We start from the raw sequence: 25,000 nt of genomic DNA on the forward strand, positions 1-25,000 counted from the left end.
CATCCATTTTTTTCCAAATAGGATTTTATCCAATAGATATCTTTACCGATATGTACATAAGATTTCACCATAGACGTTGACTTCCTCCTTATACTAAGCCGCTCCAGCTCCCTCTCTCTCCCACTTCCCTTTCCCCTCATTACTCATCCCACTTCCCTCTCCCCTCATTACTCATCCCACTTCCCTCTCCCCTCATTACTCATTGTTTTCCTTCTCATACTCGATTGTAGCCCCGCCCACTGCCCTTAGCCTGCCCCTATTTATATCCTGAGTCCCCTGCATTTTTTTCTGATTCTGCCTGATGAAAGAGCGCGGTCGTCCGACAATCTCGACCCGCACGCTCAAGAAACGCGTCGCATACCCGCTGACGTCACAGCCCCGCGCCCTGGTCGTCTCTGCCTCCCAAGCCTCGTTTTGAAGACCGCACATCTCGTGTCCACCACAAGCCGGCTGCTTCATACAAAACACCTGCAGTGGACAGCATGTGAGAGGAACAGGAACAACGCGATGAGATGACAGATGTGGACCGGACCACTGGCTGACGTCCCAAAAATCAGATATACCAGATGACCCCTGGTGTTTAATGCTTACTTTTTGCCTACTAAATGTGAGTGCAAAATTTTATGTTTTTTACACTGAAAAATAAAACATTTAAAAAAAATCTGCACCCAGAGGCGCCCCTTTCTCTCCTTTTTCTCCTTTATCTACAGCAATCCAGGAGCTCAAGTTTCAGCTCTTTTAAGGTGGCAGCCCTGCATGCGGATCCATCCCCCCCCTCCCCATCCCTTTTCCCCTCCCCCTCTCCATGAACTAAAGAACATTTATTCCCTCCTTTTTTTGGTCTGGACAAAGTAGTGCATTCCCTGCACTCACCATATGTAACCTTATAGACTCCTTTTTTTCAAGTGGGAACCTAATATCTTTGATTTGCGCCAAATACTTGTCTTATGTCCATATAAATTCAATATTTTAGTAAATATAAACTGCTAAATACCTTTTCTCATCAGCAGTATATAGCAGTCTTGTGACTTCTATCAGTGTCCAGCCAAGCACTGGTTAAAGCTTGTAGGAGGAGTTTTCTGACTGTCCTATGAGACTGACCCTCTGTCTGGACAGTGCTGATTGGCCTTGTGCTGATCACATGCACCTGCCTCAAGAAAATTTCTTCTCTAGCAGTACACACCTCACTGAGCATGTGCATCCTGTCCCCTAGCCTCTGTATTATATGGAATTTATTAGCAGTGAGTGGAAGAAGGGGAGGATCAGAGAAGACAGGATTAAACAGCCTTTTTACACATAGCAGTGGATTAACCCCATAGGTTCCACAGGGAGTATACAAAGCATTCTTTTCTACATATACAGACTGATTTTACTGTCGTGGGCTTAGTAACACTTTAATGGATGTTTTCAATAAAGATACTAGAAATTTAGATTTGTTTGTGTTATCAGCTTACATAGTGTGTGTGTCTACTGTTGTGACGATCACATTTTCTGTCAAATTATTGCAGAAAACCAGTTCGTTCCAAGGGGTTCACATAATTTTTCTTGTCACTTTATCTGGTCGTGTTGAGCTCTTTACTGCCCACAGACCATTTTTTAATATTTCAATATTCTTGTAAGCAATAAACGACTGAAACCTTTTGGATCGTAAAGCTGAACAGTCAGTCGGACACAATAGGTGTGTGCAGTTCTTGTTTTCAGGCTGAATAAATGCTTTCTCATTTCTTTGCACTCTTTTAGGTTTTCTGAAGGTTCTCAAAGTGATGAAAGAAGTGGATGTGGTTCTTGATTTGGATACCTTCCATGTTTATGTTGCTGAATTTTTTGCAAACTTCAAATCTCCTGAATCCATACTGCAGGTACAATGATCTTTCTTTTTTATTTTTTGAAAGTTGGCAGAGACTAGAAAGCCTTGTGCACTCTGAAAACCATTCTGTCTACAAGGCTGTGTAAGTTTTGGTGTATTATAAGAAAGAATATACTCCCTCGTTGTGAACCGGTTTCGGCATAAACTTTTTAAAATGCTATTTAGGAACAAACACTCCAGTATTTCCAGTATTACTTTTAACCACTTGCCGACCGCCGCACGACGATGTACGTCGACAGAATGGCACGGGCAGGCATATGGGCGTACCTGTACGTCCCTGCCTTCCCGCGGGTGGGGGGTCCGATCGGGCCCCCCCCCGGTGCCTGCGGCGGTCGGTATTCGTTCGGGAGCGATCCGGGATGAGGGGGCGGCCATTCATTCATGGCCACCCCCTCGCGATCGCTCCCGACGAATGGAAATCCTTCGTGACATCACTTCCTCTCCTGTAATGTAAACACAGGAGAGGAAGTGATGTAATCTCTCCTCCGTGTCGGTATTTTTCGTTCCGACACCGAGGAGAGAGGATCGGTGAGTTGCACCAACACGACACTTCACAGTAGAACATGCCAGGCACACTCACACCCCCCCTTTACCCCCCGATCACCCCCCCCCAATTACCCCTGCCCCCCCCCCAGTCACAGTGACACCAATGCATTTTTTTTTTTTGCATTGGTGTCATTTGTGACTGTAATAACTGTTAGGGCAGTTAGGGTTAGCCCCCTTTAGTTCTAATGTACACCCCTAACCCCCCCCCCCAGTGTCACTAAGGCTGGGTTCACATTGCAGCGGTTTATGAGAACGGATGTGATTCGCACCGCAGTGCAAATCGCATCCGATCTCTGCGATTCGAGTTCAGCCATTCGCCGCAAATTCGCACAGGACCCTTTTTTTGGTCCGCAGCAGAATCGGATCGCATGGGTGTTCACACCATGCGATCCGAGTTTGCAGATCGCACTGAGATATGCGAACTGATCTGGGGGTGTCATTAACATTTCACTGACACTCCCAGCAGTTCGCATAGGGCAGTGTGAACTGCCGCCGGGAGGCATGCGATGCGGGAACCCGCCGCGGATTCGTGGCGTTCCCGCATCGCTCCAGTGTGAACCCAGCCTAATAAGCGATCGTTTTTCTGATCGCTGTATTAGTGTCACAGGTGATGCTAGTTAGGCGGGTAGGTATTTAGGTTCGCCGCAGCTTTTTATAGCGCCAGGGACCCCCATATACTACCGCATAAAGCCCCCTGATTGCCCCCTAGTTAACCCTTTCACCAGTGATCACCATATAACTGTTACAGGTGACGCTGGTTGGTTAGTTATTTTTTTATAGTTTCAGGGCACCCGCCATTTATTACCTAGTCTCACTAGTGTACCCCTAAATTTAGGGGTGTCTACTTTCCAAAATTGGGTCATTTGGGGGGGGGGTTTGTGCCATCTTGGCATTTTATGGCCTTCAAAACTGTAACGCCCTTAGAAAGCCTGAAGGCGGTGCTTGGTTTTCGGGGCCCCGTACACGGCTAGGCTCCCATAAAGTCCCACATATGTGGTATCCCCGTACTCAGGAGAAGCAGCAGAATTTATTTTGGGGTGTCATTTCACATATGCCCATAGCATGTGTGAGCAATATATCATTTAGTGACAACTTTGTGTAAAAAAATAAAAATAATTTTTTTTTGTCATTATTCAATCGCTTGAGGCAAAAAAATAAAATATTCAATGGGCTCAACATGCCACTTATCAATTTCCTTAGGGGGTCTACTTTTTAAAATGGGGTCATTTGGGGGGGTTTTGTACTGCCCTGCCATTTTAGCACCTCAAGAAATGAGATAGGCAGTCGTAAACTAAAAGCTGCGTAAATTCCAGAAAACGTACCTTAGTTTGTAGATGTGACAACTTTTGCGCAAACCAATAAATATACAGTTATTGACTTTTTTTTTTACCAAAGACATGTGGCTGAATACATTTTGGCCTAAATGTATGACTAAAATTGAGTTTATTGGATTTTTCTAATAACAAAAAGTAGAAAATATCATTTTTTTTCAAAATTTGCGGTCTTTTTACGTTTATATCGCAAAAAATAAAAATCGCAGAGTCAGTCAAATACCTTTAAAAGAAAGCTCTATTTGTGGGAAGAAAAGGACACAAATTTCGTTTGGGTACAACATTGCATGACCGCGCAATTACCAGTTAAAGCAGCGCAGTGCCAAAGTGTAAAAAGACCTCTGGTCATTTACCAGCAAAATGGTCCGGTCTGAAAGTGGTTAAAGAGGAAGTAAACTCTCCCACTCTGATGCTTCTTTTCATTTAGTCCATTATAATAAGTAATTATCAAACTAAAGCCACTGAAATCCAGCCCAAATAGCATATTACTTACTGTTTAACCACTTCCCGACCAGCGCACGAAGATGTACGTCGACAGAATGGCACGGGCAGGCATATTGGCGTACATGTACGTCCAATCTGCGCTGGTCGGGACCCCGTGAGTCCGGTCGCAGGACCCGCGGACTCGATCGTCTCACGGGACGGCTGAATGGAGGAAATGCCGTGTAAACAGCATTTCTCCATTCTGCCTAGCAACTAGTGACGCTGATCTCTGCTCCATGTGATTGGAGCAGAGATCAGTGTTCACTAAATGAAAGCCCAACCCCCCCACAGTTAGTAACACACCCCTAGGAACACTTAACCCCTACACTGCCTCCCACTGGTTAACCCCTTCACTGCCAGTGTCATTTACACAGGAATCGCTGCATTTATATAGCAGTGATTACTGTATAAATGACAATGGTCCCAAAAATGTGTAAAAAAATGTCCGATGGGTCCCCCACAATGTCGCAGTCACAATAAAAATCGCTGATCGCCGCCATTACTAGTAAAAAAAATAATAATAAAAAATTATTAATAAAAATGCTATAAAACTATCCCTATTTTGTAAACGCTATAACTTTTGCGCAAACCAATCAATAATCGCTTATTGCGATTTTTTTTTTTCCAAAAATATGTAGAGGAATACGTATCGGCCTAAACTGAGGGGAAAAAAATTTTTTTTTTTATATATTTTTGGGGGATATTTATTATAGCAAAAAGTAAAAAATAATGCGTTTGGTCTTTGACCAGCAAAATGGTCCGGTCTGAAAGTGGTTAAAGAAACTTTAAAAATCTTGTTTCCAGGGGGTTAGGCAGCACCATCTTAAGTATTGTTTTCTGAGTCCACAGCGGAGTGTATTTCCGCCCTTACATTGAGCACTTCCTGTACTGTTAACCAAGCCTCCTTCTCAATCCAACGTTTCTATGGCAACCCTGCTTCCCTGTTCATAGCTGACTTGTTTTATTTCATAGTATTTACTTGTGCTGATTACCTAGTGTTTGCCTGTATGAGTCCTATCAGCTTCAGCTGATAAGACTGCAGTTATTTCTGCCCCATGCCCTGCTTTAAACTGCATATGATGTCACATGGTGTGTATGAAGAAGCTCTGAGTCATTAGCAGCCTCCTGGGATATCAGTGTTGTGCCGTAGGAAGTCCTGATAACAGATAAGCACATAGTGTGCCGTAAATCAGGGGAGATCTGGGCATGCTCAGTGACTTCATTCTAAAGAACTAAAAGGATTACAACAATACTAAGAAAGTAAGGAGATATCTACAAGCAGTGTTCATTAGGGTTTTTTATGCTGATTTACATGGGACAAAGTTGTGGGGGAGGGATTGCAACCACTTTAAGCCTAGTACACATGGGCCGAATGTCGGCCAGCATCAACTTGTTCAAAAGAAACTGTCCAACTTTCGGCTCTTATGTATGGCAGCCCGTCCATGTTGAAGGCTCATGACTGAAAAACGTCTTCTCAGCCAATGTCTGAGAGCGCTGACCAAAGTGTTCTGGTGAGGGGGATTGCTGTACTACCGTCTGGTTGTTAGTACAATCGCTCCGAGACCTGAGCTGTCAGTTTTTTCTTTTTGGTTCAACCCAGCTGGTTGAGCCAAAAAAATAAAAACTAGTGGTGTGAAGGAGGCTTTAATTTTGTCTACCATTGTAAAACTCCTAATTTTGGGTAAAAACTGAAACATTTCTGAACTTCTTGCTTTCCTTTTATTTATTCAAAAACCTGGTGTTTGAGTTTGAAACCTGGATACTTTCCTGACTTCATTCTGTTAACAAGTTAGCCATGAGGTGGCATGGCTATATTGGAAAAGCCGAGGGGGCAGAAGAACTAGCCTCATCAAGCAGAGTTAAAAAGGAGTTTGGGGGGGGAGCAAGCATGACTCTAAGCTGCAGACATTTGCACCATCAGTAGTTGCGCTGCATGCAGCACTAGAGTAGGTTAGAGTGGCACCCATTACATCGGCACTGCGCCTCCTTCCCCACCATTATTTAGAACAGTGTTTCTCAACTCCAGTCCTCAAGGCACCCCAACATGTCATGTTTTCAGAATTTCCATCAGATGAAACGGCTGTGATAATTACAAAGGCAGTGAAACTGATCGAATCACCGGTGAAAAAGAATTGGTAGCCTGAAAACCTGACCTGTTGGGGCGCCTTTAGGACTGGAGTTGAGAAACACTGATCTAGAATTAGATATGTTGGGTATGCATGGCTAATAAGGCATCTTGATGCTAATGAAACTAGGCAAGGTCTCAGGTACTTGTGAAACCTAAAAAGCAGTTAGCAGGCTTTCTGCACCCGCTCCTGCCCCTCCGCCCGAGAAGACAATGGCCCAGCATGAGAGATTGCCCTTTTGGCATTTTCTGTATTGATGGGGCAACCTATGACTGCATAAAGAAATTTGCACAGCCTGTGGCCATCTTATTTTATTTTGTGCATTAGACGAAAAGTAAAGAGACAATGCACTGCTCAGACCAAGGAACTTCAAGCGGAGACTGTGGCACGTAATGATTTTAGTGATGCAACCTTCCTCAAACTGGACTATCTTCAGAAAACTGTGCAAACGCCTAGTACATTACCTCCTAATTTGTTTTATGTAAAATGATAAAATGGTAATATACTCGCAAAAGCAGAATAAAATCAAGTTAGACAATAGCAGAAATCCAGCAAGTGAGATGAGCTTCCCCATCGTTGTCACACCGTGGAGAAGCTTATGGATTTCAGGGGGACAGATCCCCTTTAGCTCTAAGGAATTGCTGCTATTGTCTAGCTTGATTTTAGTCTGCTTTTGTGTGTATAAAGTGAGGGTCAAAGTATTTGATCCCCTGCCGATTTTTGTACGTTTGCCCACTGACAAAGATATGATCAGTCTTTAATTTTAATGCTATGCTTATTTTAACAGTGAGAGACAGCATAACAAAAAAAATCCAGAAAAAATGCATTTTAAAAAATTTATAAATTGATTTTCATTTTAATGAGTGAAATAAGTATTTGATTCCCTATTAAACAGCAAGATTTCTGGCTTCCAGATTTTTTTCTATACAGATAATATGCTGAGATTAGGAACAAGCTTTTGAAGGGAGTGCTCCTAATCTCCGCTTGTTACCTGTATAAAAGGCACCTGTCCACAGAAGCAATCAATCAGATTCCAATCTCCCCACCATGGCCAAGACCAAAGAGCTGTCCAAGGAGGTCAGGGACAAGATTGTAGACCAACGCAAGGCTGGAATGGGCTACAAGACCATCGCCAAGTATCTTGGTGAGAGGGTAAAAGTTGGTTTGTTTATTTGCAAATGGAAGAAACCTGGGGCTCTATGCAAGATCTCTGATCATGAGAACGGTGAGGACTTAGCCCAGAACTACACGGGAGATTCTTGTCAATGATCTCAAGGTAGCTGGGACCATAGTTGCCATGAGAACAATTGGTAACGCACCGCTCCGTGAAGGACTGAAATTCTGCAGCGCCCGCAAGGTCCCTTTTCTCAAAGCACGTGTACAAGCCCATCTGATTTTTCAGAATGAACATCTCAATGATTCAGAGGAGAACTGGGTGGAAAGTGTTGTGGTCAGAGGAGACCAAAATTGAGCTCTTTGGCATCAACTCAACGTGTTTGGAGGAGGAGGAATGCTGCCTATGACACCAAGAACACCATCCCCACTGTCAAACATGGAGGTGGAAGCATGGTTTGGGGCTGTTTTTCGGCTAAGGGGACAGGACAACTTCACTGCATCAAAGGAACGATGTATTGTCAAATCTTGGGTGAGAACCCCCTTCCCTCAGCCAGGGCATTAAAAATGGGTCGTGGATGGGTATTCCAGCATGACAATGACCCCATACACACGGCCAAGGCAACAAAGGAGTGGCTCAAGAAGAATCGCATTAAGGTCCTGGAGTGGCCTTGTCAGTCTCCAGACCTTAATCCCATAGAAAATATGTGGAGTTTGCTGAGTTATGAAACGTCAGCCTTGAAACCTTAATGATTTTGAGAGGATCTGCAAAGAGGAGTGAGACAAAATCCCTCCTGAGATGTGGGCAAACCTGGTGGCCAACTACAAGAAACGTCTGACCTCTGTGATTGCCAACAAGGATTTTGCCACCAAGTATTAAGTCCTGTTTTGTGAAGGGATCAAATACTTATTTATTTCACTCATTAAAATGCAAATCGAATTTATAACTTTTTAAATGCATTTTTCTGGATATATTTTTGTTCTGTCTCCCACTGTTAAAATAAACCTACCATTAAAATTATAGACTGATCATTTCTTTGTCAGTGAGCAAATGTACAAAATCAGTAGGGGGTCAAATACTTATTTCCCCTCACTGTATTACCATTTTATCACTTTACGCCCTCTTGTACATGTTTTCACATTATTTTGTGCATTGTATTATTGACTGCAATTGTTACCCTCATAAAATATCTCGGTACTGATGATTTCCTTCAGCCTTGTTCAGCCACTTCCTGTCTACATGCACTCACTCTGTTGCTGGCTGCACATCATTGCTCTGGACCCAATTCCTGATGGTGACCACAGTGGACTTTGCCTGCGCAGTGTGTGTCCTTACAGTCACTTGTAGCCTCCACCAGGAGAGCATGTGACAGGGTGAAAATGCAGGAGTGCAGTTGGGAGGCAGTTGTCGCCTCATAACAGGAAGTTTCTGAACAAGGACCACCATGCTAGGATCAGCAGGTATTGTTTCATCAAAGCTGCCCAATTAATGGGAATGAAAACCTTTTTTGAGATGTTATTAAAATACTAAGATGTATTTGAGTGAAAAAGAGGACTTTCACTGTGTCAACAAATGTAGTGTAGCGGTCCCATCCCTGTATATAAGTAAAAAAAAAGAGACCCCCCTTAATTGGACTTTAATCAGACCACCAACACCACCAAATATACAAGTAAAACATAGAATTTTATTTATTGAATACAAAAATGATAAGAGACACACAAACAAATGTCTCTAATAAAATATACAGCAAAAAAGTACAAAATAAACTATATGTACAAAAACCACTTATACTCTCATAGGTATTCCAAAATCCAACGCGTTTCCAGTTTCTGTTACAAAACTTTCATCGGGGGTAGAGAGCAGGAGATAACAATATCGTGGTAATTCTTAAAGGACGCGCTCCTCCATATATGGTGGAAATGCATGTAAGTGCTGAAGCCACTTAGCCGCAATAATGGGTCTTTAACTGAGATAGTAGATCACAGCGCAGTCCTCCACAAATACTTCAAAATGGTGTAAAGTTTACATCCACTGTCCCCATAGGATAAGTGGGGTAAGAATGACCCCCTAGCAACGTGGCTGTCAGCCCCAAATAAGGCTCCCAAAATCGCCTATGGGTGTGGATTCCTATGGAAATATTACCGAGAGAGGCCGGGGTGTACGATACGCTGTCTCCTCAGGCTAATAGTATAGCTCCTATGGGGACAGTGGATGCAAACTTTACACCATTTATTTTGAAGTATTTATGGAGGACTGCACTGTGATCTGCGATCTCCTTTAAAGAGCCATTATTGCGACTAAGTGCCTTCTGCACTTACATGCGTTTCCACCATATATGGAGGAGCGCGTCCTTTAAGAATTACGATATTGTTATCTTCTGCTTTCTACCGATGAAAGTTGTGCAACAACAGAAACTGGAAACACGTCGGGTTTTGGGATACCTATGAGAGTATTAGTGTTTTTTGTACGTATAGTTTATTTTGTACTTTTTGCTGTATGTTTTATTGGAGACATTGTGTGTCTCTTTTTTTATAATTTTTGTATTCAATAAATAAAATTCTGTGTTTTATTTGTACATTTGGTGGTGTTGGTGGTCTGATTAAAGTCCCATTAAGGGGGTCTCTCTTTTTTTTTTTTTTACTTATTTGAGTGATTAGGTCTACGTCTACTGTAAAATTCTTTATATTCTTATGTATGAATTTATTTGCATCGGATGTGGTGGTCTGTATTTTGTTGCGTTTTTTCTGTACAGCATATGAACAGGACAAACACAACTGTTTAAAATACTTTTCCAGCCTATTCAAATGGAGTGTTTCAGGACCCAAATCCTGCACATACAGAAATGCATGATTTACTGTTAATTTTTTAATGTTCTGTCTCTAATTTAGAAAACAAAAACTAAAGAAAATATATATATATTTTTTTTTAATCAGGAGAATGAATTTCAAGAAGATTTTAATGCGATTTACCTATCGACACTAAAATTTGGACTCGTAACAAGACAGATAAAATCTGTTTATGATTTATGTGAGTATGTGTTCAATCTACATATTTATTCCAGGCATTTTTTTTTTTATTTATGTATTTGTAACATAGCCATGAACTCCGGGGTGAAAGTTTTGGTTGGAGCGCTTGTTCAGTGATGCACAATATACATTTTTACGTAATCCAGTTTTTTACCATAAAGAATATTGTGACCTGATATGGTAAATTGTTGCTAAATGCATGTGCATCAACAACAGTTTTTTTTTGTTTTGTTTTTTACACTTTATTAAACAATGCATTATAGAATGTTTGTTGCAAATGCCAGTATGATTGGATATAACATGAATTGCTCATCAGGGATAGGTTGTAAAATTCTAAAAGTTTCTACTTTTTGAGTAGCAACCCTAAGGCTCCGTTCAGATCTCCACATATGGGGGCGACAATTGCAGTAAAAACGCACAAATAGAATCGCAGGACTCTCATTACCCAAATGAAGCCCCTGTATGTCTTGTTTATCACGATTGTCGCCCGACGAATTGTGGTAAAATCGTGCCGCGTTTGGGGTGCTATTAAAATCAATGGGCAACGCACTGGGGATGCACGGGTGTCCTGCGTAAACTGCTACTGTGAATCGTGGCAGTTCCGCTCCGCAGTTCGGAACGTGGAGATGTGAACTGCGCCTAAGTGCTTTTTTTTTTGTCTACTTGGCAGTTTAAGTAAGGGAAAGCAAGTCTTTCAACAGCTGTAATCTTAGAAAAGAAAAGGGAAGGACGTACTGGCCTAGTGCATTATCCAACAAAATTCTTAAAAATATTAGTAAAACCATAAAGATGTCTACTCACAAGCATAAAACCTCGCTCATCAGGCCACATAAGTGGCTGAGGCTTTGAAGAACAAGAGGTGGAGTTTGGGACTTTAAATGAGGCATGTGATATGACCTAATCAATGGAGTCAATATAGAACAACATGTCTACAAACAGTTTCAAACAGCTTTTTCTTTCTAGTTTCACGTGCTCTACACACAGCTGATGTATCGACGATGCATCTGCCCCTGAAGATTGGAATTAATCCATGAAATGCGTTGGCTAACATAAATGGACCATGCCCACTAAGATGGTCTTTTACACCCTTTTTCATCCAGTCAACATTTTAATATCCTGCCTTTCCACTGATCATATGATGGGGTGGGGCAGCTGTTTATATATTTTACCATGCAAATGTGCTATGAGATTGCTTTTACTTTTTATGCATAATGGTCTGCAATATGTCAGTGCTACGTTTTATTATTTATGTACGTATCTGCTTTTTCAGGGTATGATTTCTATTGGTCTACAAATAAATATGTTTTTCTATATTGACACCATTGATTAGGTCATATCACATACCTTATTTAACCCCCCAATACAAGGATGGAGGTGCATGGTCCCAGGTGCAGGCTTGTTAAAGCCTGAATCCCTTTTCCAGTGAAAAATCTTATATTTGCTTAATGCCTAAAAATTAGCATTTCATTAGGCTCATGCACCATGATTTTTTTTTTCTCGTCTCTTTCAGTATCATTAAATATCCCGTTGGTCATGGACACAAGTTTGGCGCATACTTTATCCTATGCGATTCAAAGGTAAGCGCAAAGAAAAGGCATTTTTCCTGGGAAATTTCTTTATAGGAGGATGTTTTCATTTTCTGTTCTGGTGACCACTGCCTAGGGAATTTAAAGGAGTTGTAAAGGCAGAAGGTTTTTATCCTAATGCATTCTATGCTTTAAGCTAAAAAACCTTCTGTGTGCAGCAGCCCTCCTAATACTTAAGCCCCATCTCTGCAATTTTCACGAATGTCGCAGCCGTCTGAGACTCTACCATCTGGTTTGCTCAGACGCAGCAGCAGCGCTATTGGCTCTAGCTGTTGTCACTCAAAGGCAGTCATCCAATCGGGAAAGAGAGGGGGTGGCAGCTGTGTCTGAATGGCGACAGGGAGCTGTGAATCTGCTCGGGTGCCCCCATAGCAAACTGCTTGCTGTGGAGGCACTCGACAGAAGGGAAGAGTCAGGACCCCAGAAGGAGTATCCAAGCTGCTCTATGCAAATCCAGCAGAGGAGGTCAGTATAACATGTTTGTTTTAATTGAAAAAAAAAAAAAGACTTTACAATCACTTTAATTGTCTCAAACTACTACAGTACAAGTGATCTAGATTTTTTATTCAGTGTAAAATATGCATATATCCATTCAAAAATTGAATTTTTCAAATCGACTGAATTTAAGAGCATCTGTTGCATGAACTTCTGAAAGAGTAGATAGTTATTTCACACAAAAATCTGAATCCTAAGTAGTGGGCTTCCTTTCTTGGCTCTGCATAACTCTGTCAGTGATGGAAGCATGCTCTGCTTTATGGGGCACCCCCTCCCCACCCCACCCCCCCAGCACCTAGATCAGTGATGGTTAACCATGGCACCCCAGATGTTTTGGAACTACATTTCCCATGATGCTCGTGCACTCTGCAGTGTAGTTGAACATCATAGGACATGTAGTTCCAAAACATCTGGGGTGCCAAGGTTTGCCATCAATGACCTAGACTGTGCTGTCATTAACAGCTCCTGGTCGCGGACTAATGACCAGACGCTGTGAGGACAGCTTCCGTGATCGCTGCTATAAGCCAAATACAGTGATCACTACTGTGATGACCCACCCAAGTGCTTTTACTACCTACCTTCAAAGATGCCGTTGTTCTGAGTCAAAGATTTTTACACCTACACTGTAGTGCATGGTTGGAGCAGCCCCCTTGGACTTTTTAGGCAGAGATGATCATAGAAAAAGTATTGTAGTAAAAGGCAATATGATGCACTTTTATTAGTACAAAACATAAAAACTTGTTTAGATATAAATATAGCCTACAAGGCAAGTAATATAAAAGACAGTACATAAATCGAATAACTGGCGGTACATCAAAGCATATTGTCAAACCCAACAAAGGGCAGGTATGCCCTGTGCTGCCAAAGACTAACTGTGGTCACTCAATAGGGTTTTCCTGCACATAGCCCAACATGTTTTGGAATGAACAAAATGTATATTTCTTCATCAGGGAAAATTATGTCTGGGTGACTTGGGTTCTCATTTTCTGGAATGTAAGTAATCACATGATGATCACACTATAAAACGCAATGTGTACATAACAAGCTTATATAGGAGTATAATTTTCTATATTTATGAATGGCCATTCTGATACTCACATGATGATCCACAATACAATAACAAAAAAACAAGCACAAATGATAAAATCAATAAGGACTCCCAAACGTGAGTGAAGCAGTCCGCAGAGCAGCAGGTGGATGGGCGTGTATCCCTGGATGAGCAACTTGCAAACATCCACAAGAAACGCCATATTCCCTGAAATTGATCACTAGCAAACAAAATAAATGTTGCATAAGAATGGAATAGGGGAATCGGGTATCCTCTCACCCCATCACAGAGTACATTATCTTCTAACAGACCAATGCAGACAAACCATGGCAGCAGTGCTCAGTCAGAGATATACCTGTAAGGTGTGGTTGCGTATATAAGAAGTATTCCTCAAGGAGAGACATTAAACCAAGAGGAGGAGATGCTGGAACCCTGATATCAAAGATGCCGCCTCAAGGATGGCTCAAGACTTGGGACAGTGTGGTTCTCTGCGAGGGCCCGGGATGACGTCGCGCTCCAGAACGTCACGGCGCAGAGTCGGCGTCATATGATGCAGGGGGGATGGGTAGGAGCTCCTCCCCGCAGGATGGCTGTGGGGACAGAACGAAGTACAAACCCCCAATACTGTCCACTGGCTGTAAGTGGGTGGAGCCTACCCACCGGGTGGTGCAAGCAAAAGACTCCACAGGGGACATGTGCATCACCACTTAGCGGGTCCGCAGGCCACGACAGTCAGTGGGCAATTGGTGATTCAAAACACAGTAAAGAAACAACAAAAAATAAAAATCAATGATCAATTAAACGAAAAATACAAAAGACAGAATCGCCAAAAAAAGGACAAAAATGGTATAATGGGGAGGGAAATGACCAAGGATATACAGTAACAAGGGGGCAGATCTAAATTTAAAGAATTATTTGTACCGTGTTGTATTTGGCAGAGGGGTCCCAAGATGTCATGGCATAGGGGCACACAGCAAAACCACAATGTATTGATACCACTGGGGTTCAAAACTCTCAATACCCGGAATTAAAGGTTCTTTGCTGTTCTGAGTCGGACAAGATTTTCCGATATCCTTTCAGTGTGATAAAATAAACGTGGCACAAATGGGAGCAGAGCTTGTATACATATTACAAATTGCCCTACCAAAGTACTGTATATACTGTATGTATATTTAATTTACAGTGGGGAAAATAATTGATCCCCTGCAGTTTGCCAACTTACAAAGAAATTTAGGGTCTATCATTTTTTATCATAGTTGTATTTTAAAAGATTGAGACAGAATATCAACCAAAAATCCAGAAAAAAAACACATGATATAAATGTTATAAATTGACTTGCAGTTTAGTGGGTAAAAAAAAGTATTTGATCCCCAAGCAAAGCATGACTTGGCACTTGGTGGAGAAACCCTTGTTGGCAATCAGAGGTAAGTTATTTCTTGTAGTTGGTGACCAGGTTTGCACACATCTCAGGAGGGATTTGGGTCCACTCTTTTTTTATTTTATTTTTTTCTCAGGATCCTCTCTAAATCCTTAAGGTTTCTTGGCTGTAGGCTTGGCAACTTGAAGTTTCAGCTCCTTCTATACATTTTTTTTTTTTATAGGATTAAGGTCTGGAGACTGGCTAGGCCACTCCTTGACCTTAATGTACTTCTTCTTGAGCCACTTCTTTGTTACCTCAGCAGTATGTCTTGGGTCATTTTCATGTTGAAAGACCCATCTTCAGTGTTCTGGCTGAGGGAAGAAGGTTCGCACCCAGGATTTTACAATACACTGCCCCATCCATTAGGCCCTCAATGCGGCAAAGTCGGTTTGTACCTTTTTAACAGAGAAACAGCCCCCAAAGCTTAATGTTTCCACATCCCCACTTGTCTGTAGGGATGGTGTTAAGGTCATAGTCAGCATTTTTCTTCAAACACAGCAAATCTTCCTCCTCCTCAAGAAGGCACATCTACAGGTCATGCCATTGAACAGCTAAATAATTCCAAGAAGGTTCAGGAAAGAGAGCTGTGGTCAGATGAGACCAAAATTGAACTTTTTGACATTAACTTGACTCACCGTGTTTGGAGGAAGAAAAATGCTGACTATGACCCTAAGAACACCATCCCTACAGTCAAGCATGGAGGTGAAAGCATGATGCTTTGAGACAGCCAAGAAACCTTAAGGATTTAGATAAGATCTTTAACCTCTAGAGATCCACACTATAGCCGAATGGCGGCTACAGCACAGACCTGCATTGCCGGGACTACGTCTATTGACTTCATCCCGCGCACAAGCGGCCTGCTAGCCCCCTGAAGGACGTGCGTGGCGTGCTCTGTGATCAGCGAGTCTGAAACGCGCTGGATCACAGATTGAAGTAAGAGGTCGGTCCCGACCCCTTACCACATGATCAGCTGTCAGCCAATGATAATCAGCTGTTTTTTCTCCTCGCGCTGACAGCACAAGGAGAAAAAAAAAAGCTGATCACCGGCGGCAGTGAGTGGGACAGTCCTGATCACTGCAATGTCCCCCCGCTCCTCAGGGCCCACATGTGCCCCCTACAAGCACCACCTGTCAGAGCCCACCAGCACCATCTGTCAGTGCCCACAATCAGCGCCTGGACAGTGCTGCTGCACATCGGTGCCACCTATGAGTGCCCACCAGTGCCGACTTATCTGTGCCCATCAGTGCCCACCAGTGCCGCCTCATCAGCGCATATCAATGAAGCAGAAAAATTACCTGTTTGCAAAATGTTATAACAAACTATTAAACATGATTCAATTTTTTTGTTTAGCAAAAAATAAAAAACCCAGCTGTGATTAAATACCATCAAAAGAAAGCGCTATTTGTGGGGAAAAAAAGATAAAAATGTAATTGTATGACCGCTCAATTCTCATTCAAAGTGCGTCAGCGCCGAAAAGCTGAAAATTGGTCTGGGCAGGAGGGGAGTTTAAGTGCCCAGTAAGCAAGTGGTTAAAGAGTGGACCAAAATCCCTCCTGAGGTGTGTGCAGAACCAGGTCACCAACTACAAGAAATGTCTCACCTCTGCGCTTGCCAGGAAGAGTTTTTCCTCCAAGTACAAAGTCATGTTTTGCTTTGGGATCAATTACTTATTTTACTCACTGAACTGCGTTTTAATTTGTAGCATTTGTTTTTGTTTTTTTTGGTTGATATGCGGTCTCTATCATTTAATTTACAGTGCCTTGTGAAAGTATTCGGGCCCCCTTGAACTTTTCAACCTTTTGCCACATTTCAGGCTTCAAACATAAAGATATAAAATTTTAATTTTTTGTGAAGAATCACCAACAAGTGGGACACAATTGTGAAGTGGAACGAAATCTATTGGATTTTTGAAACTTTTTTAACTAATAAAAAAAAATGAAAATTGGGGCGTGCAAAATTATTCGGCCCCCCTTGCGTTAATACTTTGTAGAGCCACCTTTTGCTGCGATTACAGCTGCAAGTCGCTTGGGGTATGTCTCTATCAGTTTTGCACATCGAGAGACTGAAATTCTTGCCCATTCTTTCTTGCAAAACAGCTTGAGCTCAGTGAGGTTGGATGGAGAGCGTTTGTGAACAGCAGTTTTCAGCTCTTTCCACAGATTCTCGATTGGATTCAGGTCTGGACTTTGACTTGGCCATTCTAACACCTGGATACGTTTATTTGTGAACCATTCCTTTGTAGATTTTGCTGTATGTTTGGGATCATTGTCTTGTTGGAAGATAAATCTCCGTCCCAGTTTCAGGTCTTTTGCAGACTCCAACAGGTTTTTATCCAGAATGGTCCTGTATTTGGCTGCATCCATCTTCCCCTCAATTTTAACCATCTTCCCTGTCCCTGCTGAAGAAAAGCAGGCCCAAACCATGATGCTGCCACCACCATGTTTGACAGTGGGGATGGTGTGTTGAGGGTGATGAGCTGTGTTGCTTTTACGCCAAACATATCGTTTTGCATTGTGGGCAAAAAGTTCGATTTTGGTTTCATCTGACCAGAGCACCTTCTTCCACATGTTTGGTGTGTCTCCCAGGTGGCTTGTGGCAAACTTTAGACAAGACTTTTTATGGATATCTTTGAGAAATGGCTTTCTTCTTGCCACTCTTCCATAAAGGCCAGATTTGTGCAGTGTACGACTGATTGTTGTCCTATGGACAGACTCTCCCACCTCAGCTGTAGTTCTCTGCAGTTCATCCAGAGTGATCATGGGCCTCTTGGCTGCATCTCTGATCAGTCTTCTCCTTGTCTGAGCTGAAAGTTTAGAGGGATGGCCAGGTCTTGGTAGATTTGCAGTGGTCTGATGATACTCCTTCCATTTCAAAATGATCGCTTGCACAGTGCTCCTTGGGATGTTTAAAGCTTAGGAAATCTTTTTGTATCCAAATCCGGCTTTAAACTTCTCCACAACAGTATTACAGACCTGCCTGGTGTGTTCCTTGGTCTTCATGATGCTCTCTGCGCTTTCAACAGAACCCTGAGACTATCACAGAGCAGGTGCATTGATACAGACTTGATTACACACAGGTGGATTCTATTTATCACCATCAGTCATTTAGGACAACATTGGATCATTCAGAGATCCTCGCTGAACTTCTGGAATGAGTTTGCTGCATTGAAAGTAAAGGGGCCGAATAATTTTGCACGCACCACTTTTCAGTTTTTTATTTGCTAAAAAAGTTTAAATTATCCAATAGATTTCGTTCCACTTCACAATTGTGTCCCACTTGTTATATCTTTATGTTTGAAGCCTGAAATGTGGCAAAAGGTTGAAAAGTTCAAGGGGGCCGAATACTTTCGCAAGGCACTGTACACCTATGATAAAAAATTTATAGAACCTTCATTTCTTTGTAAGTGGGCATACTTACAAAATCTGCAGGGGATCAAATAATACTTTTCCACACTGTATTTTTAAGTACATATTTACTTTCTAGTTTTGGAAAGAGCAAGAAAGAATTTGATCTTTCTGCTTTTAACTGCTATTCAGGGCAACAATAAGATAAAATATCCAGTGAGTTGCAGTTGTGTGGCAGAAAATGGCTTGTTGATGTCAATAGAATTGGCCGACTAGTTTAAGAATATAGAAAGGCAAACAGTAACTCAAATAACCACTCGTTACATCCAAGAATTGCAGAATACCATCTCTGAACGCACAACACATCAAACCTTGATGCAGATGAGCTACAGCAGCAGAAGACCACTTCTGGTGCCACTCCTGTCAGCTAAGAACAGGCAACTGAGTCTACAATTCACACTGGCTCACCAAAATTGGACAATAGAAAATTGGAAAAACATTGCCTGGTTTGAGTCTCGATTTCAGCTGCGACCATTAGATGGTAGGGGCAGAATTTGGTGAAAGCATGGATCCATTCTGATTTTATATCAACAGTTCAGGCTGGTGGGGGTGTAATGGTGTGGGGGATATTTTCTTGGCACACTTTTTGGGCCCCTTAATACCAGTTGAGCATTGTTTAAACACCACGACCTACCTGAGTATTGTTGCTGACCATGTCCATCCCTTCATGACTACAGTGTCCCCATCTTCTGATGGCTCCTTCCAGCAGGATAATGCACCATGTCACACAGCTCAAATCATCTCACCACTGGTTTCTTGAACATGACAAAGAGGTCACTGAACTGCAATGGCCTCCACAGCCACCAGATCTCATCCAATAGAGCACCTTTGGGGTGTGGTGGAACGGGATGGAATGAGAGATTTGCATCATGAATGTGCAGCTGACAAATATGCAGCAACTGCGTGATGCTATCATGTCCGTATGGATCAAAATCTCTGAGGAATATTTGCAGCACCTTGTTATATCTATGCCATGAAGAATTAAGGCAGTTCTGAAGGCAAAAGGATGTCCAACCCGGTACTAGCATGGTGTTCCTAATAAAGTGGCCGGTGAGTGTATATTCCTCAATAGCCACCAAGTGCTTTTGCCAACCCAGTTATTAAATTTGTAAAAGAAATTGACATTGCTGTGCATGGCCTGTGGGAAGGGCCCAGCAGCCTCCACTCTCTACAGGCTGCCTGCAGGAAACTACAGGAGGGGGCGGAGACCAGACCAGTCACCCTGTATAAGTAGGAAGAGCAGCAGTGAGTGGTCTTTATTACAGGAATCTCCTGCATAGAAGAAATGTCTTACTGGATTACTGCATAGATCTGGAAGAAATAAACAAAGGCCGCAAAGATTCAACAAAGAATATACATGATCAATAAATTTAGACCATATTTGCATCTTTCAGAGTTTTGTTTTAATTTGGACTGATTGACTCCTGGTTAGAAGTCTGTTCAAGGCATCCACTACTATTTTAATATTTAGAAATAGGCATTATAAAACATTAACACAGTCTGATAAAATTGATATTTAAAGTGAATTAATATCAAACTGTAAGGCGACTATAGAAAAAATTAAATTTTCTTTTATATTTAAGTTTTAAACTCACTCCTGGTGGCGATTTTTTTTTTTTTCTTCTTACCAGCATCCTTTAATTGTGTCACGTCTCCGCACCATCATGTTGACGGTTTTGAACCAATAAGCAAGCCTCTTTAGAATCTCAGGTCATCGTACACCTTGCCGGCTGTTTGTCAGCGCTGCACGGCATGTCATGTCACATCACCCGCACTGTTTCTAGGACGCTGCACTGTGTAAGCTGTTGTTTTGATGTACCTATCATAGCATGTGCTTAACCTTGTGTGTAATGTCCTCAGCAGCTGTTCTGTCCTGCATTGCACTCGCTTCTGCAACGCTTAAGAGCAAATTAACTAGCGACCCAATTATTTCCCAATTATTCATCCACTTAACTAGTGTGTGGCAGGGCTTCAAATCGCTGATAAATGCCGCCTGGTTGTGCAGCCTGTGCATACTAATTTGTATGTTAATCCAGGAGTAGCCTAGTAGATAATGTTGAATGGCGGCGTGTGATTAGGCCCTCTGACAAACTGCCAACATCTTTCATAGAGTGGGTGGGCGACGAGAGCTTTTCACCGCACGCTGATAGACTGCCATCAGTTTTGTGTCTAGTGCAGTCACTTCTCCTGCGTCCTTCTGCAGCCTGTCACTCCAACCACTTTCCCCAATCAAGTAAATAACCATCATCTTTAAATGAGAAAAGCTAGATTCAATTCTAAGGTTTTTATTAAGGCGTTTTTACACCTTCCATTTTATGCAAAGTCACCAATTCCTGGGAAATATTCAACCTAATAATGTGCATATTTTGAAAATGCTTAAAAGATCAGTCCATAAATAACTGAACAATTCTTGGTATATGTTGGGGAAATGGACCACCTGACAGTTCATTCTGTATCTTGGGGATATACATCACAAGTGCATGCGCGTGTAAATGCCAATCAGAAAATAATAAACAGAGATGTGCGAAGCCCGCACATCAGACCCACCATGGCCTAAAATCAGAACTTCTGCTAAACTTATTTAGAGAACGGCTCTTCAAAAAGTTTCCTCGTGTTCGTTAAACCCTTTCTTTAATAAGAGTGCGACGCCTATTTGAAGACCACCCCCATATATAAAACAAATACAAGTGCATCTCAAAAAAATAGCATTATTATCAAAAAGTTAATTTTTTTTTTCAGTAATCTAAAGTGAAACTTATATATTGTATAGATTCAACACACACACACACACGCGCGCATTTCAAGAATTTTTCTTTTGATGATTATGGCTTACAGCTACTGAAAACCCAAAATTCAATATCTCAGAAAATGTAAATATTGTGAAAAAGTTGATTATTGTAGACTCATGGTGTCACACTCTAATTGGGTAATTAACTCAAAACACCTGTTAAGGTTTCCTGAGCCTTTAAATGGTCTCTGTCTGGATCAGTAGGTTACACAATCATGGGGAGGACTGTTGACTTGACAGTTGTCCAGAAGACACTCATTGACACCCTCCACAAGGAGCCATTGCTTAAGAAGCTGGCTGTTAAGAGTGCTGTATCCAAGCATATTAATGGAAGGTTGAGTGGAAGGAAAAGTGTGCTAGAAAAAGGTGCACAAGCAACAGGGATAACCACAACCTGGAGTTAATTGTGAAGCAAAGGCCATTCAAGATATTTGGGGGACAATCGCCAGGAGTGAACTACGGCTGGTGTCAGTGCTTCAAGAGCCACCGCACATAGATGTATCCAGGATATGGGCTACAACTGTCGCATACCTTGTATCAAGCCACTCCTGAACCAGAGATCGCATCAAAAGCATCTTACCTGGGCTAGGGAGAAAAGGGCTGTACTGTTGCTCAGTGGTTCAAAGTCGTTTTTTTGGATGAGAGTAAATTTTGTATTTCATTTGGTCAGAGTCTGGAGAAAAAGTGGTAAGGCACAGAATCCAAGTTGCATGAGGTCCAGTGGGAAGTTTCCACAGTCAGTGATTTGGAGAGCTATGTCCTCTGCTGGTGTTGGCCCACTGTTTTTATCAAGTTCAAAGTCAGCGCCGCCCTCTACCAGAAAATTCTAGAGCGCTTCATGCTTCCTTCTGCTGATCAGCTTTAAGGAGATTCTGATTTCATTTTCCAGCTGGACTTGGCACCTGCCCACACTGCCAAAAGTACGAATACCTGGTTTAATGATCATGGTATCACTGTGCTTGATTGGCCAGCAAACTTGCCTGACCTAAACCCCATAAAGAATCTGTGGGGTATTGTCAAGAGAAAGATGAGACACTAGACCCAACAATGCAGGCGAGCTGAAGGCCCCTATCAAAGCAACCTGGGCTTCTGTAACACCTCAGCAGTGCCACTGGCTGATCGCCTCCATGCCACTCCACGTTGTAATTCCTGCTGTAATTTGTGCAAAAGGAGCCCCAACCGAGTATTGAGTGCATACTATACTGTACATGGACGGACATTTCAGTAAGCCAAAATTTCTTATGTAATCTAATTTTCTGAGATACAGAATTTTGAGTTTTTAACTAGCTGTAATCATCGAAATTAAAAGAGAGAAATGCTATATCTCTGTATGTAATACATTTATATAATCTGAGTTTCACTTTTTTTTGATTGAATTACTGAAATCAATTAACTTTTTGATATTCAAACTTTTTGAGATGCACCTGTATATAAAATATAAAGAAGTCGAAAAACCACCTCACCTCTGGTGCAGGGGCATAGCTCTGTATTGCTGGAGGTTATATACAAATGCCTTCAGCAAAGGGCAATCGTAAAACTAAAATGTGACACTAACCAGCAAACCCTGTAATGCCATTGCAAGCAAGAGTGCAGTGTGCTGGCGTTCAGGAGTAGGGGTGCTTTTGTCCAGCTTCATTTATCCAGAGGTGTTGATAAAGGTTTAGAACACTGCTCAACCTGATCTATGAAGATGTAAAAAAACAAAACAAAAAAAACTTAAAAGTAGTAAATATGATTCTTTCCTATCCATTTACTACTGATGGTAACAAAAGGATTTAAAATGCTCGGTGTTGATTGGAAGAGTGAAGTTCTATTTTAAACAGAGGAGTGTCTAAGGGAAGGAGGTCCCCTCAAACTACAGGCTTGGATTAATGCTAAAGCTTTCTTTATTTTTTACTGAGGGTCTTGACTGCCTACCTAAAACCCGACATGCCCCAGTGCAAATTCCAGCCTAGTAACAATACTATCTTGTTCCAACACTATATCCGCCAGCATACAAATATCTCCCTTTATCCTCCTGCACCATAACCCAACTTACCCTCAAAAATTGTAAATGTTACTACCTATAATGATTGGGTTTATCAGAGTGTGGCCACATACAGCTGTAAGCGCCACCCGCAGCTTCCCAGGTGCAGAAACCCACCAGGATTTTCACACTACAGCATTTTTGGCTATAATGTAGCCGCCGCTCTCCTTCCAAAATTTATACAGCAAAAAAAAAAAAAACTCTGTACACTATGCTTTGTCCTCTTCTCCTAGACAAGGATGATGTAACCCTTATATTTAGCAGAGAATGGATATCGCCCTGTTATACACCGATCAGCCATAACATCATGACCACTGACAGGAAACGGGAAATATCTTGTTACAATGGCATCTCAAAATTAGTGGGATATATTAGGAAGCAAGTCAGTAAGTGAACATGCTGTCCATAAAGTTGAAATTGTGAAAGCAGAAAAAAAATTGGGCATTGTGGTTTTGATGTGTATGGGGCTGTGAAGCCCATGCTGACCCATGTCCACAGCCAAAAGCTTCTACATGGATTACAAGAACATTAGAACTGAACTACGGAGCAATGGAAGAAGGTGGCCTGGTCTGATGAATCACTTTTTCTTTTGCATCATGTGGATGGCCCAGTGCATGTGTGTCGCTTCCATGGGGTAGAGATGGCACCAGGGTGCGCGGTATAAAGAGGAGTATGATGCTTTGGGCAATGTTCTGCTGAGAACCTTGGGTGCTGCCATTCATGCGGATGTTACTTTGGTGTCCATGCCTCAATGGGTCAGGGCTGTTTTTGCAAAAGGGGGCCATACTCAATATTAGGTCGGTAGCCATAATGTTATGGCTTATCAGTGTATTCTGCAGTGCAGGTTCATGCTACACATTTTACAGCTCATTCATAAAATTCTGTTGGTGCGGCAGAGAGAGCTCTGTTTGGAGGAGGGTCAGTCAGGTCACATGACTGTGCTCCACTCGTTGTCATTTTTATCTTTTTGCTCCACAGTACTTTCATTACTTTGTGCTCCAATGGCTTTGTGGCGTGTAATGTACATTTTTAAATTGTAACGCTTTGTAAATGTGTGTTTTTTTTTTTTTTTTTTTTTTTTAATATACAGCGGCTGACCAAACTACTGCATTAAATAAACCCCTAAATGTTTTTGCAAAAACCTAGGAAACTCGATAGTGTCAATTCTAACGAGAATGTGTTCATTTTTTTGCCCAAAATTTAAGAATATACAGACCTAAATCGTTCTAGAGACGTAGAGCGATATATCTCTATCTATGATAGATCGAGAGAGGTGTGTGTGGAGAGAGATATATATGAGAGAGATATATATGTGAGAGAGAGATATATATGTGTGAGAGAGAGAGATATATATGTGAGAGAGAGAGATATATGTGAGAGAGAGATATATATGTGAGAGAGAGAGATATATGTGAGAGAGAGAGAGATATATGTGAGAGAGAGAGAGATATATGTGAGAGAGAGATATGTATATGTGAGAGAGAGATATGTATATGTGAGAGAGAGATATGTATATGTGAGAGAGAGATATGTATATGTGAGAGAGAGATATGTATATGTGAGAGAGAGATATGTATATGTGAGAGAGAGATATGTATATGTGAGAGAGAGATATGTATATGTGAGAGAGAGATATGTATATGTGAGAGATATGTATATGTGAGAGATATGTATATGTGAGAGAGATGTATATGTGAGAGAGATGTATATGTGAGAGAGATGTATATGTGAGAGAGAGAT

At 41.8% G+C, this 25,000-nt stretch overlaps 1 protein-coding gene across 1 annotated transcript in view; it reads left to right on the top strand.

Annotated features, from left to right (window-relative positions):
- Nucleotides 1-25,000, top strand: part of LRPPRC (leucine rich pentatricopeptide repeat containing) — a 313,757-nt gene that overhangs the window by 80,836 nt on the left and 207,921 nt on the right. The window contains exons 12-14 of the mRNA XM_077485668.1: nt 1,741-1,859; nt 10,401-10,494; nt 12,004-12,070. Coding sequence (XP_077341794.1) covers nt 1,741-1,859; nt 10,401-10,494; nt 12,004-12,070 — 280 coding nt within the window. The remainder of the gene's footprint in view (nt 1-1,740; nt 1,860-10,400; nt 10,495-12,003; nt 12,071-25,000) is intronic.

The sequence above is a fragment of the Lithobates pipiens genome, unplaced genomic scaffold, assembly GCF_037356315.1.
Source record: "Lithobates pipiens isolate NorthernLeopardFrog02 unplaced genomic scaffold, aLitPip1_a1.2 Scaffold_18, whole genome shotgun sequence".
NCBI lineage: Eukaryota > Metazoa > Chordata > Amphibia > Anura > Ranidae > Lithobates > Lithobates pipiens.